The sequence below is a fragment of the Siniperca chuatsi genome, linkage group LG9 (assembly GCF_020085105.1).
Source record: "Siniperca chuatsi isolate FFG_IHB_CAS linkage group LG9, ASM2008510v1, whole genome shotgun sequence".
In the NCBI taxonomy this organism is placed as follows: domain Eukaryota; kingdom Metazoa; phylum Chordata; class Actinopteri; order Centrarchiformes; family Sinipercidae; genus Siniperca; species Siniperca chuatsi.
The window spans coordinates 15,314,252-15,335,637 of NC_058050.1; the positions used below are offsets into that span (position 1 = coordinate 15,314,252).

At 39.9% G+C, this 21,386-nt stretch overlaps 4 protein-coding genes across 6 annotated transcripts; all 4 read left to right on the plus strand.

Annotated features, from left to right (window-relative positions):
• Window positions 1-861: 861 nt before the first annotated feature.
• On the plus strand, window positions 862-6,578 carry rbm24b (RNA binding motif protein 24b). The gene is made up of 4 exons (XM_044207431.1): window positions 862-1,220; window positions 1,567-1,690; window positions 2,038-2,092; window positions 4,971-6,578. Exons 1-4 carry the CDS (start codon window positions 1,053-1,055, stop codon window positions 5,326-5,328), a joined length of 705 nt encoding a protein of 234 aa, XP_044063366.1. The 5' UTR covers window positions 862-1,052; the 3' UTR covers window positions 5,329-6,578.
• Window positions 6,579-7,985: 1,407 nt separating this feature from the next.
• On the plus strand, window positions 7,986-13,438 carry grinab (glutamate receptor, ionotropic, N-methyl D-aspartate-associated protein 1b (glutamate binding)). The gene is made up of 7 exons (XM_044207432.1): window positions 7,986-8,155; window positions 8,792-9,181; window positions 9,278-9,381; window positions 10,048-10,248; window positions 10,792-10,920; window positions 11,023-11,166; window positions 12,486-13,438. The coding sequence occupies exons 2-7, from the start codon at window positions 8,848-8,850 to the stop codon at window positions 12,636-12,638; spliced, it is 1,065 nt and encodes a 354-aa protein (XP_044063367.1). The 5' UTR covers window positions 7,986-8,155; window positions 8,792-8,847; the 3' UTR covers window positions 12,639-13,438.
• A 1-nt stretch (window position 13,439) lies between these two features.
• LOC122881353 (speriolin-like protein) lies at window positions 13,440-15,954 on the plus strand. The gene is made up of 4 exons (XM_044207433.1): window positions 13,440-13,739; window positions 14,920-15,138; window positions 15,228-15,352; window positions 15,531-15,954. Exons 1-4 carry the CDS (start codon window positions 13,586-13,588, stop codon window positions 15,861-15,863), a joined length of 831 nt encoding a protein of 276 aa, XP_044063368.1. The 5' UTR covers window positions 13,440-13,585; the 3' UTR covers window positions 15,864-15,954.
• A 1,027-nt stretch (window positions 15,955-16,981) lies between these two features.
• smpd5 (sphingomyelin phosphodiesterase 5) lies at window positions 16,982-21,248 on the plus strand. Of its 3 annotated transcripts, none has more exons than XM_044207436.1 (8): window positions 16,982-17,048; window positions 18,336-19,555; window positions 19,665-19,740; window positions 19,857-19,997; window positions 20,126-20,215; window positions 20,315-20,378; window positions 20,488-20,647; window positions 20,854-21,248. In XM_044207436.1, exons 2-8 carry the CDS (start codon window positions 18,434-18,436, stop codon window positions 20,959-20,961), a joined length of 1,761 nt encoding a protein of 586 aa, XP_044063371.1. In that variant the 5' UTR covers window positions 16,982-17,048; window positions 18,336-18,433; the 3' UTR covers window positions 20,962-21,248. The 3 variants fall into 3 exon arrangements, with proteins under 3 accessions (XP_044063371.1, XP_044063370.1, XP_044063369.1); XM_044207435.1 differs by having other exon boundaries at window positions 17,010-17,279; XM_044207434.1 differs by having other exon boundaries at window positions 17,011-17,218.
• The last annotated feature ends 138 nt before the right edge of the window (window positions 21,249-21,386 follow it).

Below are 21,386 nucleotides of genomic sequence, written 5' to 3' on the forward strand. Positions count from 1 at the left end.
AATTATATTTAATTATAGTGCCCTCATGGGGTCAACTGGTGTATTTATTCAAAACTTGTGCTACATTACAAAAATGAATATTCATGTGTCAGCAATGGGTGGGCACATCTTGATCCATAACATCTAGGCTACAGATACTGCTGTAAATATACAATGTGGTGATTAATTAATCTGGGAGTTTCTTAAAATTAGTTTTTTTTAATGATTGTAAATTCAAACAGTTTTAAAGAAAAAAATAGACTACAAAGCAATAACATACATATTTTATCTGGGAATTTGTAGTTATTTGGAGTTAGGTCTACATTGTACAATTAAAAAACTAACAAATGATGAGTATTTTAAAGGACTGAACACTTTATATCTGATCATGCAGCAACAGCATTTAGACTTTCATGTTGGGGAATAAAATGGACAGGAGATATTTACAGTAAATGAACTGCATTAAAAGACTTTTATTAGAAGTTAAAGATTCAAATAACTAATGTTTGGTACCTGATCAAAATATTCAAGGGGGTATATGGGTTAGTACTTGTAACTGCTACAGACTTAATAGTGATGTGGAACTTCTATGTTGACTGCATGAGTTTCCACAGTGGGGTGGCATAAAGAAGACATGATTTAACATAGACATGAACACAGAATGTTCAAAAAATGACATTGACAAAATAACTCTTCTTCTCAAACTTGCCTTGACCAACATCTCTTTCTCTGCGATTGGCATCAACTTTATTAGGAACATTAGAAAGTTTTTTTTCTATACTACTTGTGTCCCTGCCACTGTTTTAGCAGCTGTGCGAGTGTAGGCAGCCTGAGCACAGTTTGGTGGTCTGGATCTGGGTGGAGTTAAGTATCTGTGTCACACACTGACAACTGGGAAATATCCCGCAACAAACTAACAGGTGTCCTCCTCCTCCGCTAGATCCAAAGTCACATCACCGGTGGGCTGCCTGTCCACGCCGCAGACTCTCTCCCTCAACTGATCCGAACGCGTTTCTTTGCTTTATCTGACCTTGCAACTTCCAGGAAATCACTTGAATATATAGCCACAAAAGATGCACTCGGCACAGAAAGACACCACATACACCAAGATCTTTGTGGGAGGTCTTCCTTATCACACAACGGATTCAAGTCTCAGGAAATATTTCGAGGTGTTTGGAGACATCGAGGAGGCTGTTGTCATCACTGATCGGCAGACGGGGAAGTCCAGAGGTTATGGATTTGTAAGTATCAACCTGCGACCAGTTTAGAGTTTCCATTTTAAAGTTGCTTGCACACGTGCACAGTCGGGGAAATGTCAATTGAGCCAGAATCGGCACATATAGGCTGAAAGAGTCGAGTGTACTGTTTGCTGTTCTGTGACAGCTAGGTTAGAAATTTGTTAACTCTAGCAGAAATTGGACAGTCATGACTTGGAACCACTGAATTATCCTCAGTCCAATTTGACCTGACTACTCTAAAATGGAACAAATGATCCATAATTTGTGGGTGCCACCTTAATCACTTGGACCAAAACTGTATAGTAAGAAATCTCCACGAGGTCAATGGAAAATGTGCTGTTTCCTTTAGGTGACCATGGCAGACCGGGCCTCTGCTGACCGAGCCTGCAAGGACCCCAACCCCATAATAGATGGCAGGAAAGCGAATGTAAACCTAGCCTACCTGGGGGCCAAGCCCAGGGTCATACAGCCAGGTGAGGGACTGGACCACAGCTTTATTTCACAACTTAATAATCAAGGTGGCATACAAAGACAGCAGCCCAAATGCCTTCATATGCTCACATACATACTTGATGTAATACAATTAGTTTTGATGAAAGTAAATCTAAGACAGAACTGAAAATAAGTAGATATTCTTCTTGATATCTGGATGATGAAAGCTCACTGTAGACTGACATGTCATTAGTTGTATGTTATTCTCTTGGAAATGACAAGCAGTCTTGCAAAGGATCAGAACATTGTCTTCAAAATCATCTCCATTGCATTAGAAAAGCGTCAGTACGTCAATCAAAACTCTAACAAGTGTCTGTTTTCATTCTAGGGTTTGCATTTGGTGTGCCTCAGATCCATCCAGCATTCATCCAAAGACCTTATGGGTATGTTAAGCTGCAGAAATTTACATTTCTCTCACAAAATCTGTCTGTATAAAATGGAAAATATCAGCTATTGTCTTTTATGACCTTTTATATAATCTGTTTTTATTGTTGTAAACATGTCATCTATCATTGCCTCCACCTATTAAATCCTGAATGAGGACATGTGAGTGTTGATGTGTGCTCCTCTGCTTGGCGTTGACTGTGAAGGAAGTGAACGTTTGTCCCCAGCCACTACAGGACTTGACTTCATGTTGTCTATCTCTCTCTGATCTGACAGGGTCGGTAACGGTTAAAATAGCTGATGAAGGGACATGATGATTTGAGGAATAGCTGAGTCTGCATTGGGCAGAGCACTAAAGTGTTACCTGTATACTCTGACATACACAAACGCACTGAAATGGTGACTAGATGCATGGAAGTCTTCTGTTTTTTTTCTTCCAGTTTTCCATAGTACATAGATTTGTGTGTGCCTTGTTTTCATGATGTGGTGTTCAGCTTAACTGTGTGCTTATTTCTACTTGCAGTGGGGCAGGAGGTTTCTGTGCAGACTTTGTGAGTTTTGATAGGGAGTTGTAACTCTGTAATGGGGTGTTGATTCTTTTCCCTTTTTTAATGATTGATTTGTGCTTTAGCCTGTGGTTTATTATTTCCCCCCAGTTTCTAGTTAACATTAAGCTGATCCTGTTTTGTTGTCAAAAGGGGGCTGATGATCACTCAAGTGTGTTGATTTCAAAATCGATCCCCTGCAACAAAACAAACACTGGCTTGCATGTGGGAGTTCTTTTTCCATTTCCTTACCCATGATGCTGTGTTGGTTTTTGTTTATTATTAACCCATTGCTTTCACTTGTAGCTTACATCAACAGGTACACGATACTGAGCTGAGTTTTTTGTGAAAAAACAAAAATAATCCTCTGTTTTGTATTTTTCTCATCACTCCATCGGCTGTCATTTAACAGTAAAATTAAAATGGGCAGGGGGGGATAAAAACAAACACAAATAGTTCTATCACCACAGAGCACGGAAGAATGCCTTTAATTGCCTACGTGTTGGTGCTTTATTTGCACAGCTACAGTTTCATGAAATAAGCTAACTGAAAATGTCAGTGCTCCAAATTAAAGCTGGATCACTGTCTGTATAAAACTATTTTTAGATGTTAACTAACTATATATGTGATTATGGATTCATTATTTAGCTTTGCAATAAAAAAGCCAGTCTTTTTTTTAATTTTTTTTTATATCTAGACAGACTCCAATGTTCACTGCACTATAGGCTGGAGACAGAGATCTTAGCCGGTCTCTTAGGCAGCAGCTGTTGGCTACAGTGATCTCCATGGCCTCTCAAATTCAGATGGAAAATGGGAGTCACTCAGCAACGCTGTTAATAATGTATGGCACAGACAGGGCTGCTCGGCTCTGGACAACAGGTGGGCTGAGCCATGTGCCCGTGAAGCCTTTTGGTTATGTGCTGAGGATTACCCATGGGTCCTGGTGATTTACAAAGCACCTTTATTTAGCTCTCGACTTGCAGGACCACAAAATGTTCGACCCATCTCTTTCAGTAGAAAGAGGCTTAAGTCAGCTGTGCCCTTTAAGCGCTTGAACTGTTGATATTAAAACAAGGTCATTTCACAAAGAAAGGATACCAGCATGTTGGTTCCTATCTTGTCAACTTGGAAATTATACAAGTAATTAGATTTGTCACATTTTATACAAGAATTGTAACATTTTCTGTGATCATCATGCAACTACATTACAAAACAGTTAGCTCTTGTTTCCGGCAGTGGATCTAGCAACCCACTTTGTAAAAAGGGCAACACTTTTTGATCAGCCAGGACATCTCCAGTCTGATAATAAAAAAGTAAATTCAGGAAAGTCACCAAGACAGTAGAGTGGCGTAGGCAGCCATTACGGTTGACGAGTTCCCTGCCATGTGAAGGAAAAGATCAGCTTGTCCTTTGGAGATGACAAGAGGAGCAAAAATAGCATGCTTCCAGCCTCCCTTGTCAGTCAAGTTGGCGTGTGTATGTTTGTGTGGGGGTGTATGTCTGCAAGAAGGGGAGGGGGCACTTGTCTATGGACAGATATAACAGTTTCACACCTGCTCCTCAATATATTTACTGAGGGTGACTTTAACACAAGTTTAAAGTGGGGCCAAATTTACCCAGAGACCCAGGCTTGTATTTATCCATTTATACTCTGGTCTAAATACAGAATATTGCTCTTCCAATGGAGATCTCCTACTCACCATTTTTTCCCTTTTTAAAATAGTTAAATGAATTTCTTTTTCAAACAAATAAACACAACAGGGCCTCTGCAGAACCTAAAACAACCAAGATCCCTCTTGATAGATACCTTCTGGTTATTTCACTGCATTGCAATTTATTGCAACTATTAGCGGCTCAATTTTAAAGAAACCAAAAGCCTTTTTGTTACCCTATTTGTTTGTGTTTAAGGACCTATTAACATGTGTGGGCATGCCTGTATGTGTGGTGTTGGCGTGACAGTATGTGGACAGAATAATGTCCACTTCTTTTCTTGATATGTTGTGTTGTTGTGCGATAAGCTCGCATTTTGTCAAATACCGTTTTCAGTGAAACACTGGGTGCAGAGCTGGGCTGTGTCTTCTTTTAATGCCTTACTGTGTTTCAGATTCAGGTGCTTTTTGAAATTAAAAGCTGCGCTTGTTTTGCTGCTTCCTTAACTTTTCATTTCTAGGTAGGGTTTTTCAGTTGTTAATGAATGCATTTGCTGTGTTCTGAGGACTGGATTGATGTATTTGTGGCGCCTGCTTTTCAGTTTTCCAGAATTTAGTTTCAGCGTTGGAAAGATGACCAGCTGTGGCTCTGCTTTGACCCTGTGTGTCTTTGTGTCCTACAGAGTCCCTGCCCACTACGTCTACCCTCAGGCCTTTGTCCAACCCAGCGTGGTGATCCCTCATGTACAACCTTCTGCTGCTACAGCAACAGCTGCTGCTGCCACTTCCCCATACCTTGACTATACTGGAGCAGCGTATGCCCAGTACTCTGCGGCTGCCACTGCCGCCGCCGCCGCCGCTGCATATGAGCAGTATCCTTACGCGGCCTCACCAGCACCAACAAGCTACATGACTACAGCAGGGTACGGGTACGCTGTCCAGCAGCCACTCGCCACTGCTGCCACCCCAGGAGCTGCCGCCGCTGCTGCCGCCTTCAGCCAGTACCAACCTCAGCAGCTCCAGACAGATCGCATGCAGTGAAACCATGAAAACTACCTTAAAGGAGGAAAGAAGGGGAGGTCACCTCCTCCCATGAAGAGGGTGAAGTTAGGAGGAGGGAGACCGTAGGAGCTGAATGATGGTTGTCACTCCCAGGTTTTAACTTAGCAGTCCTTCTACCAAAGAGCCTGAAGAAAATCACCAAAAATGTGGAGACAAATGAGGAATTACTGTATATTTTATTCAAGTGAGATCAGTATTTTGTCACTATTGAATATATATGAATATTTAATATTTATTCAGCAGGAAAATATTTAATGTTAATTAAAGTGTAGACTAACTGGACCTCATGTCAATCATTGCTAAATTTTGTATATATATATACAGCAGTAGAATTTGTATAAAATTCCCAAGTGCATTCACGTCTTATGATCAGGTTATTTCCCCACTTTTGAAAACAAACCAAAACACTTACATACGTATGAGAACAGTGTGTTGTGTCATCATGCAGTTTTCAGTATTTCATAGTTTTGGACCAGTATTTTGTTAAAAGCTATGCAGACATTGAAATAGAAGTCAGTGTTTTGTTAGGATTGTTCTCTTTTTTATAACTGTTTGAAGTGAGATAGATTAGACACCCTCAACTAGTTCCCTTTTAAAATGTATTTTCTTGATCGTACGTAAGACAAAATGCTTAAGTGACAGCTGAAGCTGGTATGAGCACTCACTTTTCTTCCCTTTTTAAATTGCACCTCAAGTAGCAAAAGGGAAGAAACATTGCTGAATGTGAATCTTTCATTTTGACAAAATGTTTCATAATGTGCCTTTTTAATTATGCTATTTATGTATTTATTATGGAGCCTTACAGTAATAAACCCTTTATTTTGTGTTCATGTGTTAGTATGAAGCCTACTGCAGAACATGCTGCTGCATAATGATCAAGAGCATGTGATGGATGTTTAAACTTGGCTTAACGAAGCGATACACTGTGTATAAAGAACAAAATATGAGTGGAAAGGTAGCAATAAGTCCTACGCATTTTCTGTTTTCTGTAGATTTAATGTTGTCTCAAATAGATTCCTAATTCTTCAATGTCGCTTTTTATACTTGACCAGTTTGATAAAGGACAGTGTGAGAACTGTTAACTTTTAAAATTTTCTACATTTGATGTCATTAGACATTAAGTGTTTTCTAATGCAAGGGCATCACCTATTTCACCTTGCATTGTGTAATGCATGACTCAAAATAATGCAAACATTTAATATGTGAAATAAAAGGAAATTTACCTTCAACTTTTTTATTCTCCAGTTTTCTGTGTAATGTCGGTTTTTGCTCACAGCCTTTAATTCGTTTGATGAAATCATGTCACGTGACGGCCACAGTTGTGGATACAGAATACAAAAGTAACAGATGGCAAAACAATGCATGTATACACCTAAACAACTGTCTTTAATGTCCAGTTATGTGCTGTCTGTGTGCAGTGGGGCGGCATATGAGTTGATGTGTTATTTGTCCCACTATATTGTGAACCATAGCTATTATTATAGTCATATAATCAGCTTGAGTTGCAAGATATGCATCCTGCATCTCAGGAGACCTGTGTCACTAGCTAATAATGGATTACACATTTTTGGAAATTGATCTACACTGCTGGATAGTTTGATGCTTGCTTGTGTTTACATTAGGCAATAAATCAACAAAGATGTTTGTGTAACATGAATCCGGCCTGCTGTGACTCCGAAATAGTAAGTAGGTGAAGTCCCTCTTCCCACATTACACAACCATTAGTTGAGAGAAGCTGTTTGCCAGGTTTCCTCATGCTGACCAAATGAACTGAATTAACCTCTAAATAACTTGAAGTGTTAGGCATGTTTGGAATATTTCTATATAAATCCTGATAAATTGACATCTTAAATGCTAAAATTAAATTTGATACAGCAATATCTTGGCTCTCCTGTGGCAGAGTAGACCCAAACAGCTGAAATGCACACTCCTCTCTGGGACCTGTGGTTGTTTGCGACCCTACAGTCCATTTCCCTGTTTTGATCACCTGTTAACAATCCTTCACTACAGCCCCAACCATTTCTGTTTCTATACAGCTTTGGAGAAACTTGTGATGTGACCTGGGGGGTACGGCAGACGCCCAGCTGGCAGCTGCAGGGTCTGGAAAAGCAGGACTGTGTGGCCAAATGACATAAATATTGTTTTGACACTCTCCCTGGTTGCCCTCTTAGGTTTTCTCATCAAAGCTGTAGACTCCTGACACCTGCTGGTTCATGCGGAGAATTCCTTCTTGCCAAGCATTTTGTAGCTAACCTGCTATCCTCCCTGACTGCTTTGCTCATGGTTACAGATGATTTTCGCATAAATGTTTGTGCATTTTACTTTTGATTTTACTGATGCATTTCGAGCAAACTTCCAGTAACAGACAAGGTTTCATGCCGCGTTCAAGTCATATCGGAGTTACTGTAATTGCGATTTTCCTACGTTCACGTCAACATCCAAGTCGTAAAAACGAGCGCGAAAGTCGGACTTTTCTGAAAGCTCCGATATTTCCGAATTGGCAGTTATTTAGTGGATATAGTGATATATTGTTAATGCACGACCAACTCATCAATCATACAACCGTCAGTTGTCCGATAAAGTGAACGCTCTCATGCCGTTGACATGGGTGTCTTTCACATCTCTGCCACCCATCCCATGTGGCATGAATGCGGCTTTCCGCATCCAGGGGGCGGCGACGTCTAGGAGTTCCTGGTAGCCAGAGTGAACAAAAAAACATAATGAAAGAGGAACAGAACCTGGAATAAAATACCACAAATCATTTAAGAGGAATCCAGCTAGGATTGTAACGTTGATTGCGGGCAACGTGAGTAGTTTTGAAATACTTGAGCTATCCTAACTTTGTTGATCTTTGTTGCCTTGCCGTATTGCCTAACGTTAACGAACGTTATTGTTTGGGGGAGAACATGGCCATATTGTGTTGTACGATTTAACAAAAATATCTATGCTCGTTCTTTAGCAAATCATTGGTTATCTCTGTTGCTTTAGGTTAACTAAAATAGTCCGTTGAATGTAGCAAGGTTATGTGGGGTAAATGACGCTAAATTGGCCGTCTCTTGTCTGAAAGTGAAATATGTGGCCTAAATTTAGTAAGCCTCGCGAGTCTCCGTGGAAACTCGAGGAAATTGAAGTGCGGTTCATTGATATCAATCCCGGAGCCCAAACCTTCGTTTAACAATCAAACTAGTGGCGATGTTAGTGATAGAAGACCAGACAATATAATGAATGCATGTACATTTTATTTACATTTTGTCGATCAATGCATATCAATTATGATATCTACCGGAAGTCAGCACTGTCACGTGATTTTGTGACGTCACAGCGTATCGCTCTGTGGACGTCACTCTGGCCGTCTGTCATCCGTGATTATCTAAACAGTGCTGTTTATTTTCCCATTAATATCCTTTCATATGGCTTCTCCTCATTATTTTATGCTTTTCAGATCTATCCCAATAATCCACCTCTCCAGCCGGTCTCTGATCCGGATCTAAGACAGAGATGACCACCGAGAAGACTCTATACACTCCCGTGCAGGGGGGGCCTTCTCCACCCTCGCTCCCCGGGCAGCCAGCGTTTCCTGTCGCATTTGACATGAACATGCCAGGCCCAAACATGTTCGGAGGCCCTGCTCCTGGTGGTCTCCCTGCTCCTGGTGGTCTCCCTGCTCCTGGTGGTCTTCCTGCTCCTGGTGGTCTCCCTTTCCCTCCACCGACTGCTTTTGGACCAGCTTTCGGAATGGCTATGAACCCTCAAGGCGGCTCAGGATATGGTGCCAACCCCGCTTCTTCACCATATTCTCCACCAGACCAGGGCTTCATTGGCAACTTCAGTGGTTAGTATTTCTAACAATTTAACATTTTTTAAAATGTGGAATTAGATTCGTAGTGTAATTTAATTGATGTGATGTTTCTGGCCTGTGCCACTTCAGATGATGTTTACCATAACGAGGAGGATCCGCCACCCTTCCACGAGAATCAAGACTTTGATTTTGGATTAGATAACAAGAGCATTAGAAGAGCCTTTATTCGAAAGGTATGGAGTGAATATGTCATGAATATGGCTGGGTTTATGAGGCCGTTGTAGGCAGTGTTGCAAATCAATGAGTAGGAAAGCTTTTTGGCATAATTGGATTTGTTTAAATCTAATTCTTCAATGCAATGAAGTACTGTTATGTTACTTTGCTGGATTAGTCAACAACAGCCATACCTGTCAGATTATTTTATCCATTAGCAGTTTCTCAATTGAATTTCCAGAAAAATGTACTACGCCACAATATATATTGATATTGTGATATGAAATTACATATACAATGACATGATTTTATCCATATTGCTCACTCCGACACAGAGACCAAATCAAATTTTTTTCTGCCAAGGCTGCACAATCCTCCAAATGTATTATCTTAATAATACAAAATGTTTTGATTTTTTTAATCTGCATCTACTGCATGTATGTGCAGTAGATTCCTGGAATTTGCACAAAAACAATTCTGCAACTTCCCATACTTTCCACCAAATTGAATTGAAATCAGGTTTTTGACACGTCCTGCTGATTAGCAAACAAACACAACCTAAAACATAACCTCCTTGGTGGAGTGAATCATGTACTTTGATACAACTTGAGATCTAAAAAAAAATAGACAACTTTGTTAGAAACATTATCTGTGTCTGCTGCCTAATAATCCACTCTTCCCTCCAGGTATTCTTGGTGCTAACTGCTCAGCTGATGGTGACATTCGCCTTTGTGGCTGTTTTCACCTTTGTGAACGAAGTCAAGGAGTTTGTCATGGTGAACACCTGGACCTACTTGGTATCCTACCTGATATTCTTTGTGTCAGTTTGTGTGATCAGCTGCTGTGGAAGCGTTCGCAGAAGACATCCTTGGAACCTGGTTGCATTAGTAAGCCTGCTCAGACTTTGTTTTTTCAAAATAGATTACAGGAGTTACATTTTAGGAAGTACCATGTTATTTCATCTGGATTATTGAATCATCATTGTGTAGGCCTTCTGGTTTATAAATCAATGTCTGGGACAAAATGCAAAGTTTCAATTTTTAAGTTGAATTGGATAAGCAACAATGTATTCTGATGTAGTAAAGTGAGAGATTAGACTGCTTCCTTGCTAAAAAGCTGACATTTTGTATTTATCAAGTTTTCAGCCTACAGTTATGATAGTTACGACTTCCCTAATGTTAAAAGTTTACACAGATTAGATTCAGCCTCACAAATCACTGTTGTCAATATTATAAAGAGTACGGTCTAGACTCTAGACTGCTCTATAGGAAAAGTGCAATGAGATAACTTCTGTTATCAATAAATAAATATAAATAAAATTGAATTGTTGTAGCTGCAACATGATTTACCATTTTTTATTTATGCCATGAAACCGCACTCCACTCAAACATGTGCAGCAGTGCTGATGTATTTGTGTTTCTTGTTTTCAGTCTGTCCTGACTCTCAGTATGTCCTACATGGTGGGAATGATTGCCAGCTTCCATGACACTGAAACGGTGGTCATGGCAGTGGGCATCACAGCAGTTGTGTGCTTCACAGTGGTCATCTTCTCTCTGCAGGTTTGTATCTGTCAGTCCCTGCCTTTTGTACATATATCATGTACATCACTTGCACTCTGATGTGACAGTAACATTAATGTCACTGTTGGCTTCCTCCCACAGACCAAGTACGACTTCACTTCTTGTTACGGTGTGCTTTTCGTCTGTTTAATTGTCCTGGTCATCTTCGGCATCCTCTGCATCTTCATCCGTGACAGGATTCTGCACATTGTGTATGCTGGACTGGGAGCTTTGCTCTTCACCTGTGTAAGTCCTTAGATAAACAATTGTCTTCTAGCTTTACTGTATATGATGATGATGATGATGACAGTAATCATCAGCATTGGCTTTGTTAAAAGTAATTCTGAGACCCATGCATTGAAATCGAGAGGGGCTGTATGAGTAGCGTGAAATCTCTGTCACCTCTGATCTGATTTAACAAAAATGGGATGATGCATTTTGGCACTATTTTCTTCTTTTGAAATGTATACTAAATAGTCTAATAGGTTTGCTATAGATTAACAGAATAGAATAGAATAGAAACAGAATATCTGATTGACAATGCCATAACTGCTACCTTATGTTTCATTTTTAATAAAAAATCTTAAAAGTAGGATGCCTCTTGGCACTGTTTAGTGGCATTTTGGTAAAGTAAGTTGAGGTCAACGTTTCAAACTAAAAAGCCTAAAATCTGTTCACCAGTAAAAACCTGCTACATAAATCCAGCCACAAATGGCACTGAGTTTATTTTCATAGTACTCATCATAATTTTGATGAACACTGGAAGGATTATGATGATCTGGTGGTTTGTATTTCAAGCCTTGAAATACCTTTTTATAGGTAGCCTGTGGAGTGTTCTTTAAACAGAGTTTGACCACAGCACAGCTCACAGCATTGAAACATTACATTTAAAAAAAAGTTCAACAGCAATGTGTCTTTCCAGAAATGGTGTCCCATTAATCTGGGAAGTCCACAAAACATGCACACACAACAATTTTCATTTCAACTACTTTCTACCGAAGAAACAACTCCCAATTGAAAGTGTTGACTGTGGGGCACCCGGGTGGTTAGGGTGACCACATAACCACAGCGTCCATGGTTCGATTCCCGGCTGAGGGACCTTTGTTGCATGCCATACCCCTCTGTCTCCCCACTTTTCCCATCTCTCTCCACAGGCTGTCAAATGGCAAAAAAAATACACAATTAAAAACGAAACAAAAAGAAACCTGTTGAGTGAGATCTGGATTATGCTAAGTAATGGGAAAGTGTTTCTGGAAATACACTTTGCTGCTGAGTTTTTCAAATGTATTTTTTACTTGTGTGAGTAGCACAAATACAATTCCATTCATCTCCATTGTATTGGGGTGTAAGGCAGATTCTATTACTAGAAGTAAGTGAGAAAAAGTTTCTGTTTTTTTTTTTTGTAATTTGGGCGAGCCAAGTCCTCAAGCCGAGAACACACCAAATGATTAAAAACCTGATTGTGATGGATTTTCTACATAATTTGTGAGTTACATGTTTCACTAATTAAAAAAGAAAAAAAAAGACAAATGTTTGACCCATTGTGAATTTTTTCTGTGTTACAGTTCTTGGCGGTGGACACACAGCTGTTGCTTGGCAACAAGGAACTGGCCCTGAGTCCAGAAGAATATATCTTTGCAGCTCTTAACCTGTACACAGATATCATCAACATCTTTCTCTATATTCTTGCTATCATCGGAAGAGCAAGGGGGAGCTGAGCAGGAAAAACAACAAATAGAAATTCTGATGGAAAATGGTTTTGAGTTCATGTCTAGAAGTGAGTTCCTATAGTCTTGATTATTATTTTGTCTTGTAGTGAGCACTTATGGCATAGTTCAAGAGTTTTTTTGGTTCACCCAGTGTAAACGGTATTTTTCATGATAATATAAATCAGTTGTCTATGTTGTAGTTTGGGGGTTTATTAAAGCTTTATGGGGTATATGACCTGTTGTAAAAAATGTAATTTTTTATCTTGTGCCATTTGGAATCATTAAACAGTGTAAAGATTTGACACTTGCTTTTCCCAGGGCTTTCAACTGTATCACACAGTCTTCATCAGCAGAAGGAGTTTGATCAGATCAGTTCTCACAGAGATGAAACTGTTGAGATGCAAGCTCAGTAGCGGTTGTAATTTCATCCATTGGATTTTTAGGACTTCTTGTCCGGGTTGGTTTCCTCAGCGGGTGAAGACCTTGTTATGTGGTCAAAACTCTGGAAAAAGCTAGTAAGTGGACCTTGAGTTGGGATTGTTATGTCAAACTACTATCTCAAGGCGTCAAGCTTGAACTTGAGAAGGGCTATGAAGTGCAGTGGATGAAATAACAGCTGCCAAACTTGCATGTCAACAAATCCATCACCATGACAACTGCGCAAACTACATCGACTGTGTGATATGATTAAAATCCCTAGATAAAGCTAGTAAGTGGACCTTGAGTTGGGATTTTTGTCAAATGACTATTTCCAAGGTAAAGAATAACCTTTTAATGCTTAAATATAAAGGATTTTTTTATAAACCTGATCTCTGTCCTTTGTATGAAGTGAAAGAATCCTGACAGAATCACATCCCACCAGAGAATTCTGCCTGTTATGATTCGATACATGATTCTGTCAGTGTCCAGAAAGTTTTGGGTGTTTGTGGCTCAGCTGTGAAACTGGGAGCCCCAGGATGGACCTGGAGCAAACTGTTGCTGCCTTGCTGTCAAAAAACCAACAACTTGGGCAGGAAAATGCTCAGTTGAAGTCAATGCTAAGTGTAGTCAAGGAAAACATAGATCTGAGAGCCAGGATGCAGAACAGTGATGCTCTGGAGGAATTAACAGGTATTGTAAGTGTTTTTTTCTGCCTCTAGATGGCAGTCAGGGTGCAGGTCAGCGTTGTCAGGGCAGTGGCAAAGAATCAGAATATGATTAACTATAATTAGCTAACTAGGTGTTAAAACACAATTGTTTACCTAAATGAGCAGAGGTCAGTTTTGGAGTTCCGGTTGCCTTTGTTTTTAAAACAGAGTAATATTTGCATTGCGTGCTCCTGTGGTCATGTAAGTACCTACATCTGACATACAGTAAAGTGTAAGCTTGTACAAGTATAGACTATTTCAAGTTTCAAAGATAAACATAACCATTCTTAATGGATAAAACTTTATTTGTAGTAGCAGAATTTTCGTGATGGGGAAAAACTGACCCAAGTTGTTTCCCAGCAATGCAATTCTAAAAAAATGGTCTTGACAGCATATTTCTAAAACTAAATCCCTTGACCTTTTTGTTCTTTTTTTTTAACTGGTTACTGATTTATATGTATATTTGTAATGAGATAATTCAAACAAAAAAGCTGAAATACTGAGATTTTGAAAATGTTTTAAGAATAAAATCAAATTAATCATATATTTTAGGATGGAGGGATTACAATCAAAGACAGCAACAATTTCTATATGCCTTAGCTGTATACTGTAACCTATATCACTTAAATGTTTCTCTAAATCTTTCCAAAAGTTCAGGGTAAATTCATAATTATAGAATAAATGTACTGATTCTTCGTTTTTCTTGCAAAACGTACAAGTATTATCAATGTCAGTAAATCTTCCAATCATACTGTTAAAGGGATATATTTTGTGAAGGATTTTTAATGAAGTTCTGGTTGTTTATGCAGAATTTAAATACTGTAAGCCATGTCACATCTTCCATACAATGCTCCTCAACGTTTCAATAGGTAACCCACTGAATGTAACTTTATCATCAATAGGATGTCTTACTTTATTAATACATTTGGGATGCACTTAATTGTTAAAGTAGGTTATTATTATTATTGTGTTATTGTATATTCTGATTACCACTCACTTTGTCATGTATCTTTACATGTCAGTAATAACAATAATTATGGTCTTTAGAGAGCACTTTTCAAAACCCATGTTACAAATAGCTTCACACAAGGCAAGAAAATTAAAATCAACAGATTATAAAATCAAGTCTAATCAAATCTGGAACTTCACTTTGTTTTTATCAGTTTGCTCACCCTCAGGAAGACAACCATCCAGTCCGTGGCAAAACACCTTTGATGAGAAACAGTTCAGAAAAGAGTTGTCTCAAACCAAATTCAAACACGAACACCGAACTTCATCCCCCGTTGACTTCAAGTCTTTCATCCAAAGCTCGGTGCACACAGACACAAGTGAGAAAGAGTTTCAAAGCTGCCAGGCTAATGATACTCCTCTTGAGGTCAAAGGTGAGCGATGCCTGACATGCAGACATTTTAGAGCAGTTGCCAAAAACAAGCAGATTTATTTTCTATTTATTTTAATGGTTTCATTGCAGTTCCAGACAGGCTGCTGGGAGAGATTGCCTACCAACTGGATAGGAGGATTCTGTCCCATGTCTTCCAGTGCCATAAGAGGCTTTATGGTTTCACACTGCTCAATATACCAGACAAGATCATCGAGGTTAGAAATGAAGACTTCTATTTAGGCTATTTATCAAAAAACTGGCTGTGGACAGTTCAGGAAAAACATGCTCCTTTTTGACTTGGCAGTGCACAGATAAGAGATCAAATCTTAACAAAGTTTCAGATGTATCTTGTCCCATTATCAGTATAAACAGTATAAACTGCCGCTCTTGCAGGTAACTACACACCCGCTGACAGGGAAGGTAGATGAAGGCTATCGGCTTCATCTCGCTCAGAGGTATGCCGACCTCATGGAAAGGTTGAACCAGCTCGGGTATAAAACAACACTTCACCCTCCTTTCTCTGAATTTATTGTAAACACCTATGGGATCCTGAAGGAGAGGCCTGGTGAATACAGCACCCAGGCAATGGACTTCAATAATCCAGACTTTCTGAGGAATATGATAATGACCACAGCACCGAGACAACTCCAGAAGGACCTGCTGCTTGTGCTCACCTGCCTCTGCAACATGGCCAAGAGGGATAGAAAGCCTCTCCTTCTCTGGTAGACGTGATTGCATCCAAAGACGCACCAAATCCGGCAAGCTTACACCACCCACAACTTGGAAATAAAAACTGATAAATTATATGACATGATAACTTTTGTGTGGCTATGATTTTGTGCACACGGAAATCCTAATATTCTATAAAATCACAAATAAATACACAGTTTTGATTATACACTTGAACACGTGAAACTGAACAGCCAACTTTACTGAAGACATAAAGCATTTAGTTTTTCTCAGACTGATTTCATAAAAAGGGCAACCTGTTTCTTATTTCAACCAATATTTACTAATATACTGGGGCAGTATACTTTCTTAATCTATGAAAGAAATGTCATGGACCTAGCCTGATAATCAATCTGAAATACCATTTTGTTTAAGTTCATGCTGAGCAACAGATGTGGCTGGCAATTCAGTGGTCTGGAACCAGGCTATTATGGACCTTCATTTGGAAAAAATGCTGTTAGATTGTATGATGAGTCTGGGGTTGGAGTAATATGACTTGAGGGACTAAAAGCTATCATGAGGAGTTTGTTATGGGCCTTGCTGCTCTCTCACTACAATATCTAATTGTTCCAGCAGGTGAGATAACCCTTATTACTCATTAATTTATTCTGCAGCAACCTTAGTTTGGAGCACACATGCAGGACTATAGCTTGCTCCACAGTGTACATTATGCTTTGTTCTTATTATGCAGGGCCTTTCTTGTTAACACAAATTGCATGAAGGTTAATACTTTAAGTTACAGGTTATTGGAAAGAAATGAAGAACATCTTGCCAAAACAGAAACAAAAAAATTAATTTTGCTTGCAACCATGGTGATGTGGTATAGGTTAATTTCACAATAAATTGTCCAATAACAGTAATAAATCAAGCGATCAATGCAAAAAATATATATATATAGGTAATGAGATATAAAGCATGTATTTTAATGATGTGGCTCAGTCTTCATCTATATTGTCTTTTAGTGTAAAAGGTTTCCAGAGGTCACTGCATATTTAGCTGAGGATATTATTAATTAAAAGTACTCACTCATAGTAACTATCCTATTCATTAGTTAAAACAACAGCTCGTACTAGCCTGTGACAGGACGCCTCAGGTAAGATCACGTGCAGACGGCCCGTCACCATGACAACGCCATTAGGGTGTGGCTTGATAATGCCAGTGTGATGAGCCGCTGAGAGCAGGGTGGGTTTATGGTCAAGGGCACTGCTTTGCTGAACTGTTTTTAAGATAAAAACTACACATTTCCTTTGAACATGTGACAATCTAATAAAGAAATGTAATAAAATAAATACATAAGCAGGTTGCTCGCTGTTTGGGTTCATCAGACGGACTGTCCCAGTTTTCGTGCTAAGGTAAGACCATCTGGGCTGCCACGTTAGCTGAGTGTTTTAAGCTAGCTACGCAACAGGACAGGTGACAGCTTTCATTTGTGATAACTAAAATGTATGTAAAGCATATATTAAGTGTGAGATTTCAATAACCAGGTGCTATAATGATACAGCAACGGTATGCGGTCATACACACCAACATTTATGTAGTTAGATTTTAAAGTCGTTCTGAATCGTTCATAAAATGAAACTGTTAGCTTAGCGTACCTGCACACGGGCGATCAGAGTGCTATTGCTGAGACCCATCTACCTACCTGTATGAGTGTCGACTGAACAGATTCAATGACATGGGAAGCTTGCGTCCCATGACTATTTAACGCCTACATGGTGGCTAAAGTTATAGTAGTTTGCTTTGAATTGGGTCTATGTATGTGTAGTCGTGGTGTTGGGGTTTGCAACTTCCTGGTTGTATTGTGTAAATGACTTTCCTATTTTGTCCAGCTTGTCTTAGTGTTCAAAGTCTACAATGGAAGTGAACGCTTGAATGCAACACATTAACGTTAAATGGCAAATCCACACTAAAACATTATGGTCTGATTTTTCACAGTAAAATATACAGTATCCAGACTCCTTGTTGTGAATCTATTATATTTGATATAATATTTTAAAATAAAAATGTATCGGTACAAGATTTAAAAAAATATTTGTGTTAAGTTTTACCTTTGACACATCCAATGGCTTTAGACTGGTTAATTAATCTGTAAATATACACAAAGGTGTGGTGTTCAGACAGGCTTGATGCTTATCATTGCAGTTTCATAATGCCAGTGGTCAGAGACGCTGCAGATGGTAACAGCTGGATTAAAGGCTTTTTACACCTGGTTTTTCTCTTTGCCTCCTTAAAAGTGATCATGATGCATTGCATAAGAGTGCAGTATGCCAGTCATTCCCTCTGCATCTGACGCCATTGGATTCATGTCAGTACTGCTGTCTGTTGCTTCATGTTTTCCACAACTGCATGTATGGGCATGAAGTCAATGTGAAAGTAAAAGCCAGTTATTCCTGAGAACCCACAATGTAAATGTTTATATGGGTAGACTAGGGCCATGTCATAACATTTAATTTCTTTCTCCTGTCTTAGTGTCCAGTGGTGCCCATGAAGGAGAGACAGGAATGAAGCTAGAACGGGAAGTCCCGATGCTGTTCATCCTGATTGTTGCGTAGAAAAGGGGCGGAGGTATGGCCCTGCAGGCGTCTCCATTTCCTAATGGGTTTGTTGCAGGCATCCATGCTGTGGGATGGGCATTCATCCTGCCTTGCTTCTGGTTTCTTGATCGTCTCATTGCTGTGTGCAAATCCACCACCCTGGAGCAAACCCAGCGACTGGAGCAGGAATGCTACCTCCACCCCCTCAAGGTCTTCTTCGGCTCCATTATTTTCTTCATTCTTTTTCTCGCTACAGCTCCCTTGGCCTTTTTGGGCTTTCTGCTCTGGGCACCTCTTCAGGCCTGCCGCAGGCCCTTTTACTACCATAGAGAGACACCATCCTCACCAGAGAAGGAGATACACAGGGGCTTTGAGCTGGAAGGAAAGGCATCATTTGGTTTTGCCACAGCCAACCTGTGTCTGTTGCCTGACAGCCTGGCTCGTTTCAACAACCTGGGGCACACCCAGCACAGGGCGGCTGCCATTGGTCAGCACATTGTGCAGGGTGTGTGTCGACCCCATATCCGCATTTTTGTTGACTCTCCCAGCAGCTGTGGGACTCTCAGCCCATCCAACAGCATACTCCCCACAGTTAACTCATCTTCATATGGGGCCATTGATAGACAGGCACAGCCACCAGTGGGTCACCAGTCAGACTCAGCTGAAGGACATGTTTCAATCCCAAATTCCAATAGTCACGTGGTTTGTGTTCCCTGTGATGATACAGAAGAGCCCTCGACTGAGTCACCATCTCCCCTTTTCAATTCCAATCAGAACTCCAATCAGCAAGGCCGAACAGGTCAGTGGAGTGCTCCCCGAGCTTTGCTCTCCCAGGGTCTCCGCCTGCAGGACAATATACCCTGGGAAGTGTCGTCATTGTTTCCAGCGAATGTGGACATACTGTGCTTAGAAGAGGTGTTTGATAAGAGGGCAGCACAGAAGCTCACCCAAGTACTAAGACCCGTGTTTGGACACATACTGTATGACATTGGTGTGTATGCCTGCCAGCCACCGTGCAGCTGTTCCTCTTTCAAGTTCTTCAACAGTGGCCTGTTCCTAGCCAGCCGATTCCCTGTGCTCGAGGCCCAGTACCAATGCTTTCCCAACAGCCGTGGGGAAGACGCACTGGCCGCCAAGGGCCTTCTTTCTGCTAAGGTACCTTGCTTAATATCATGTGTGAAGTCGCTATCAGTTATTGCTGTCCTTTTTGTGTTGCAGAATTCATATTCATATAATGATGTATTGATGTTTTTGAAATTCTCAGGTGCTAATTGGACAGAATCAGAAACAGAAGAAAGTGGTTGGCTATTTTAGCTGCACACATCTTCATGCACCAGAGGGCAAGTCTAATTTTCTGATTTGGTCTGCTCAGATTAACTCAAAATTTGGGTTTTTTTCCTTTAAGATAACAAAGATAAGCTTTGTCTGTGATAGCTGGTCTGTGTTTTCTAATCAGGTGAAGGGGAAATTCGCTGTCAGCAGTTGAACATGGTAATCAAGTGGATTGGTGATTTTCAAGCTGCCAACAGACAGGACGATGAGGACGTTGTTTTTGATGTACTCTGTGGAGATTTCAACTTTGACAACTGCTCACCTGGTGCGTCTGTGTCTCTGACAATTTTCTATTCTTCTGTTAAATTATTATATAATTGTTTTTGTTCCTGAAAGCATCTTTTACCAAAAAGTTATTTTTTAGTATTTAAACATGTTTTTCTGTTTGTTTAGATGATACCCTGGAACAGAATCACTGTCTGTTTGAGGAATACAGAGATCCTTGCAGGGCAGGGCCTGGAAAAGAGAAGCCCTGGGTCATTGGTGCATATCATTTTAAACCATTAGACTACAGTAAATATTGCATACATACATGACAAATTATGACAATTCATTGGGTATTTAATTGGTTTGCATCTTAAGGTACACTGCTGGAGCAGCCCACGTTGTATGAAGATGACATAAATACCGCAGAAAATCTGCAAAGGTACACCCTTAAGCCTCTGCGGCACAGCATTACTAATATCTTTTGACCAGAACTCCTCACTCACTGTTTGTTGACTGAAGCTGATTTGAAGTCTGTCTTCTCTGTGTAGGACTTTGGAGAGAGAAGAACTGAGAAAGCAGTATATCTCCCCTCCTGTTCCTGCAGGGGACTGCCCGTTGGTTTACCCTGAGACTGGCCAGCCGTGGGTTGGCCGTCGGATCGACTACATCCTGTACCGTGAAAACTCCATTACAAAGCATTGCCGAACAGTACGTGTCCCTGTGTGTTTTTACTCTTTCCTCTACTCAGTCTTCTCCTTCTTGTCCATTGCTTCAGTCTCCTTGAAGTTACTTTGAGATACCACATATAATTCATGAAGCATTTGCATATGGCAGTCACTTACTGACTGTCACTTCTCACAAAGAAGCATAACGCATCATAAAAAAACACACACTCTCTCCTTGTCTCTATCCAGGAAATTGAAGAGTTGACTTTTATAACCCAGCTGGCTGGCCTGACGGACCATATTCCTGTGGGCTTGAGACTGAATGTAATTATGGACTCTGACTGTGCTGATGAATGAGGACTAAAGTGAATACACATTCAAACAAAGGGAACAAAATATACAAAAATGTACATTGCTCTGATCTATACAGGCACAACAATGTTTTGTTTACATATGTGATTTAAATGACAATGTACTGACCAATGAGATTATACCTCAGGAATTCATGTGGATTTATTGAAATTTCATAATGTTTACAATTTTTTATACAGGGCAGAGGTATTGATTTTGTAAAACAGTACATTTTTCAGGATTTTTCATTCATAAATGTTTCTTACAGAAATAAATGTAAAGAATTAGTTTCATACATGTCTCTTGCTTTTCATTTGCCATCAATTATGCGTTGTATAACCTGACTATGCCCATCTGACACAGTGACACTGCAGAAGTCATTTACCACATAAAACTTTACAGACATGATGACAATTCAGTTTCTATCTCAC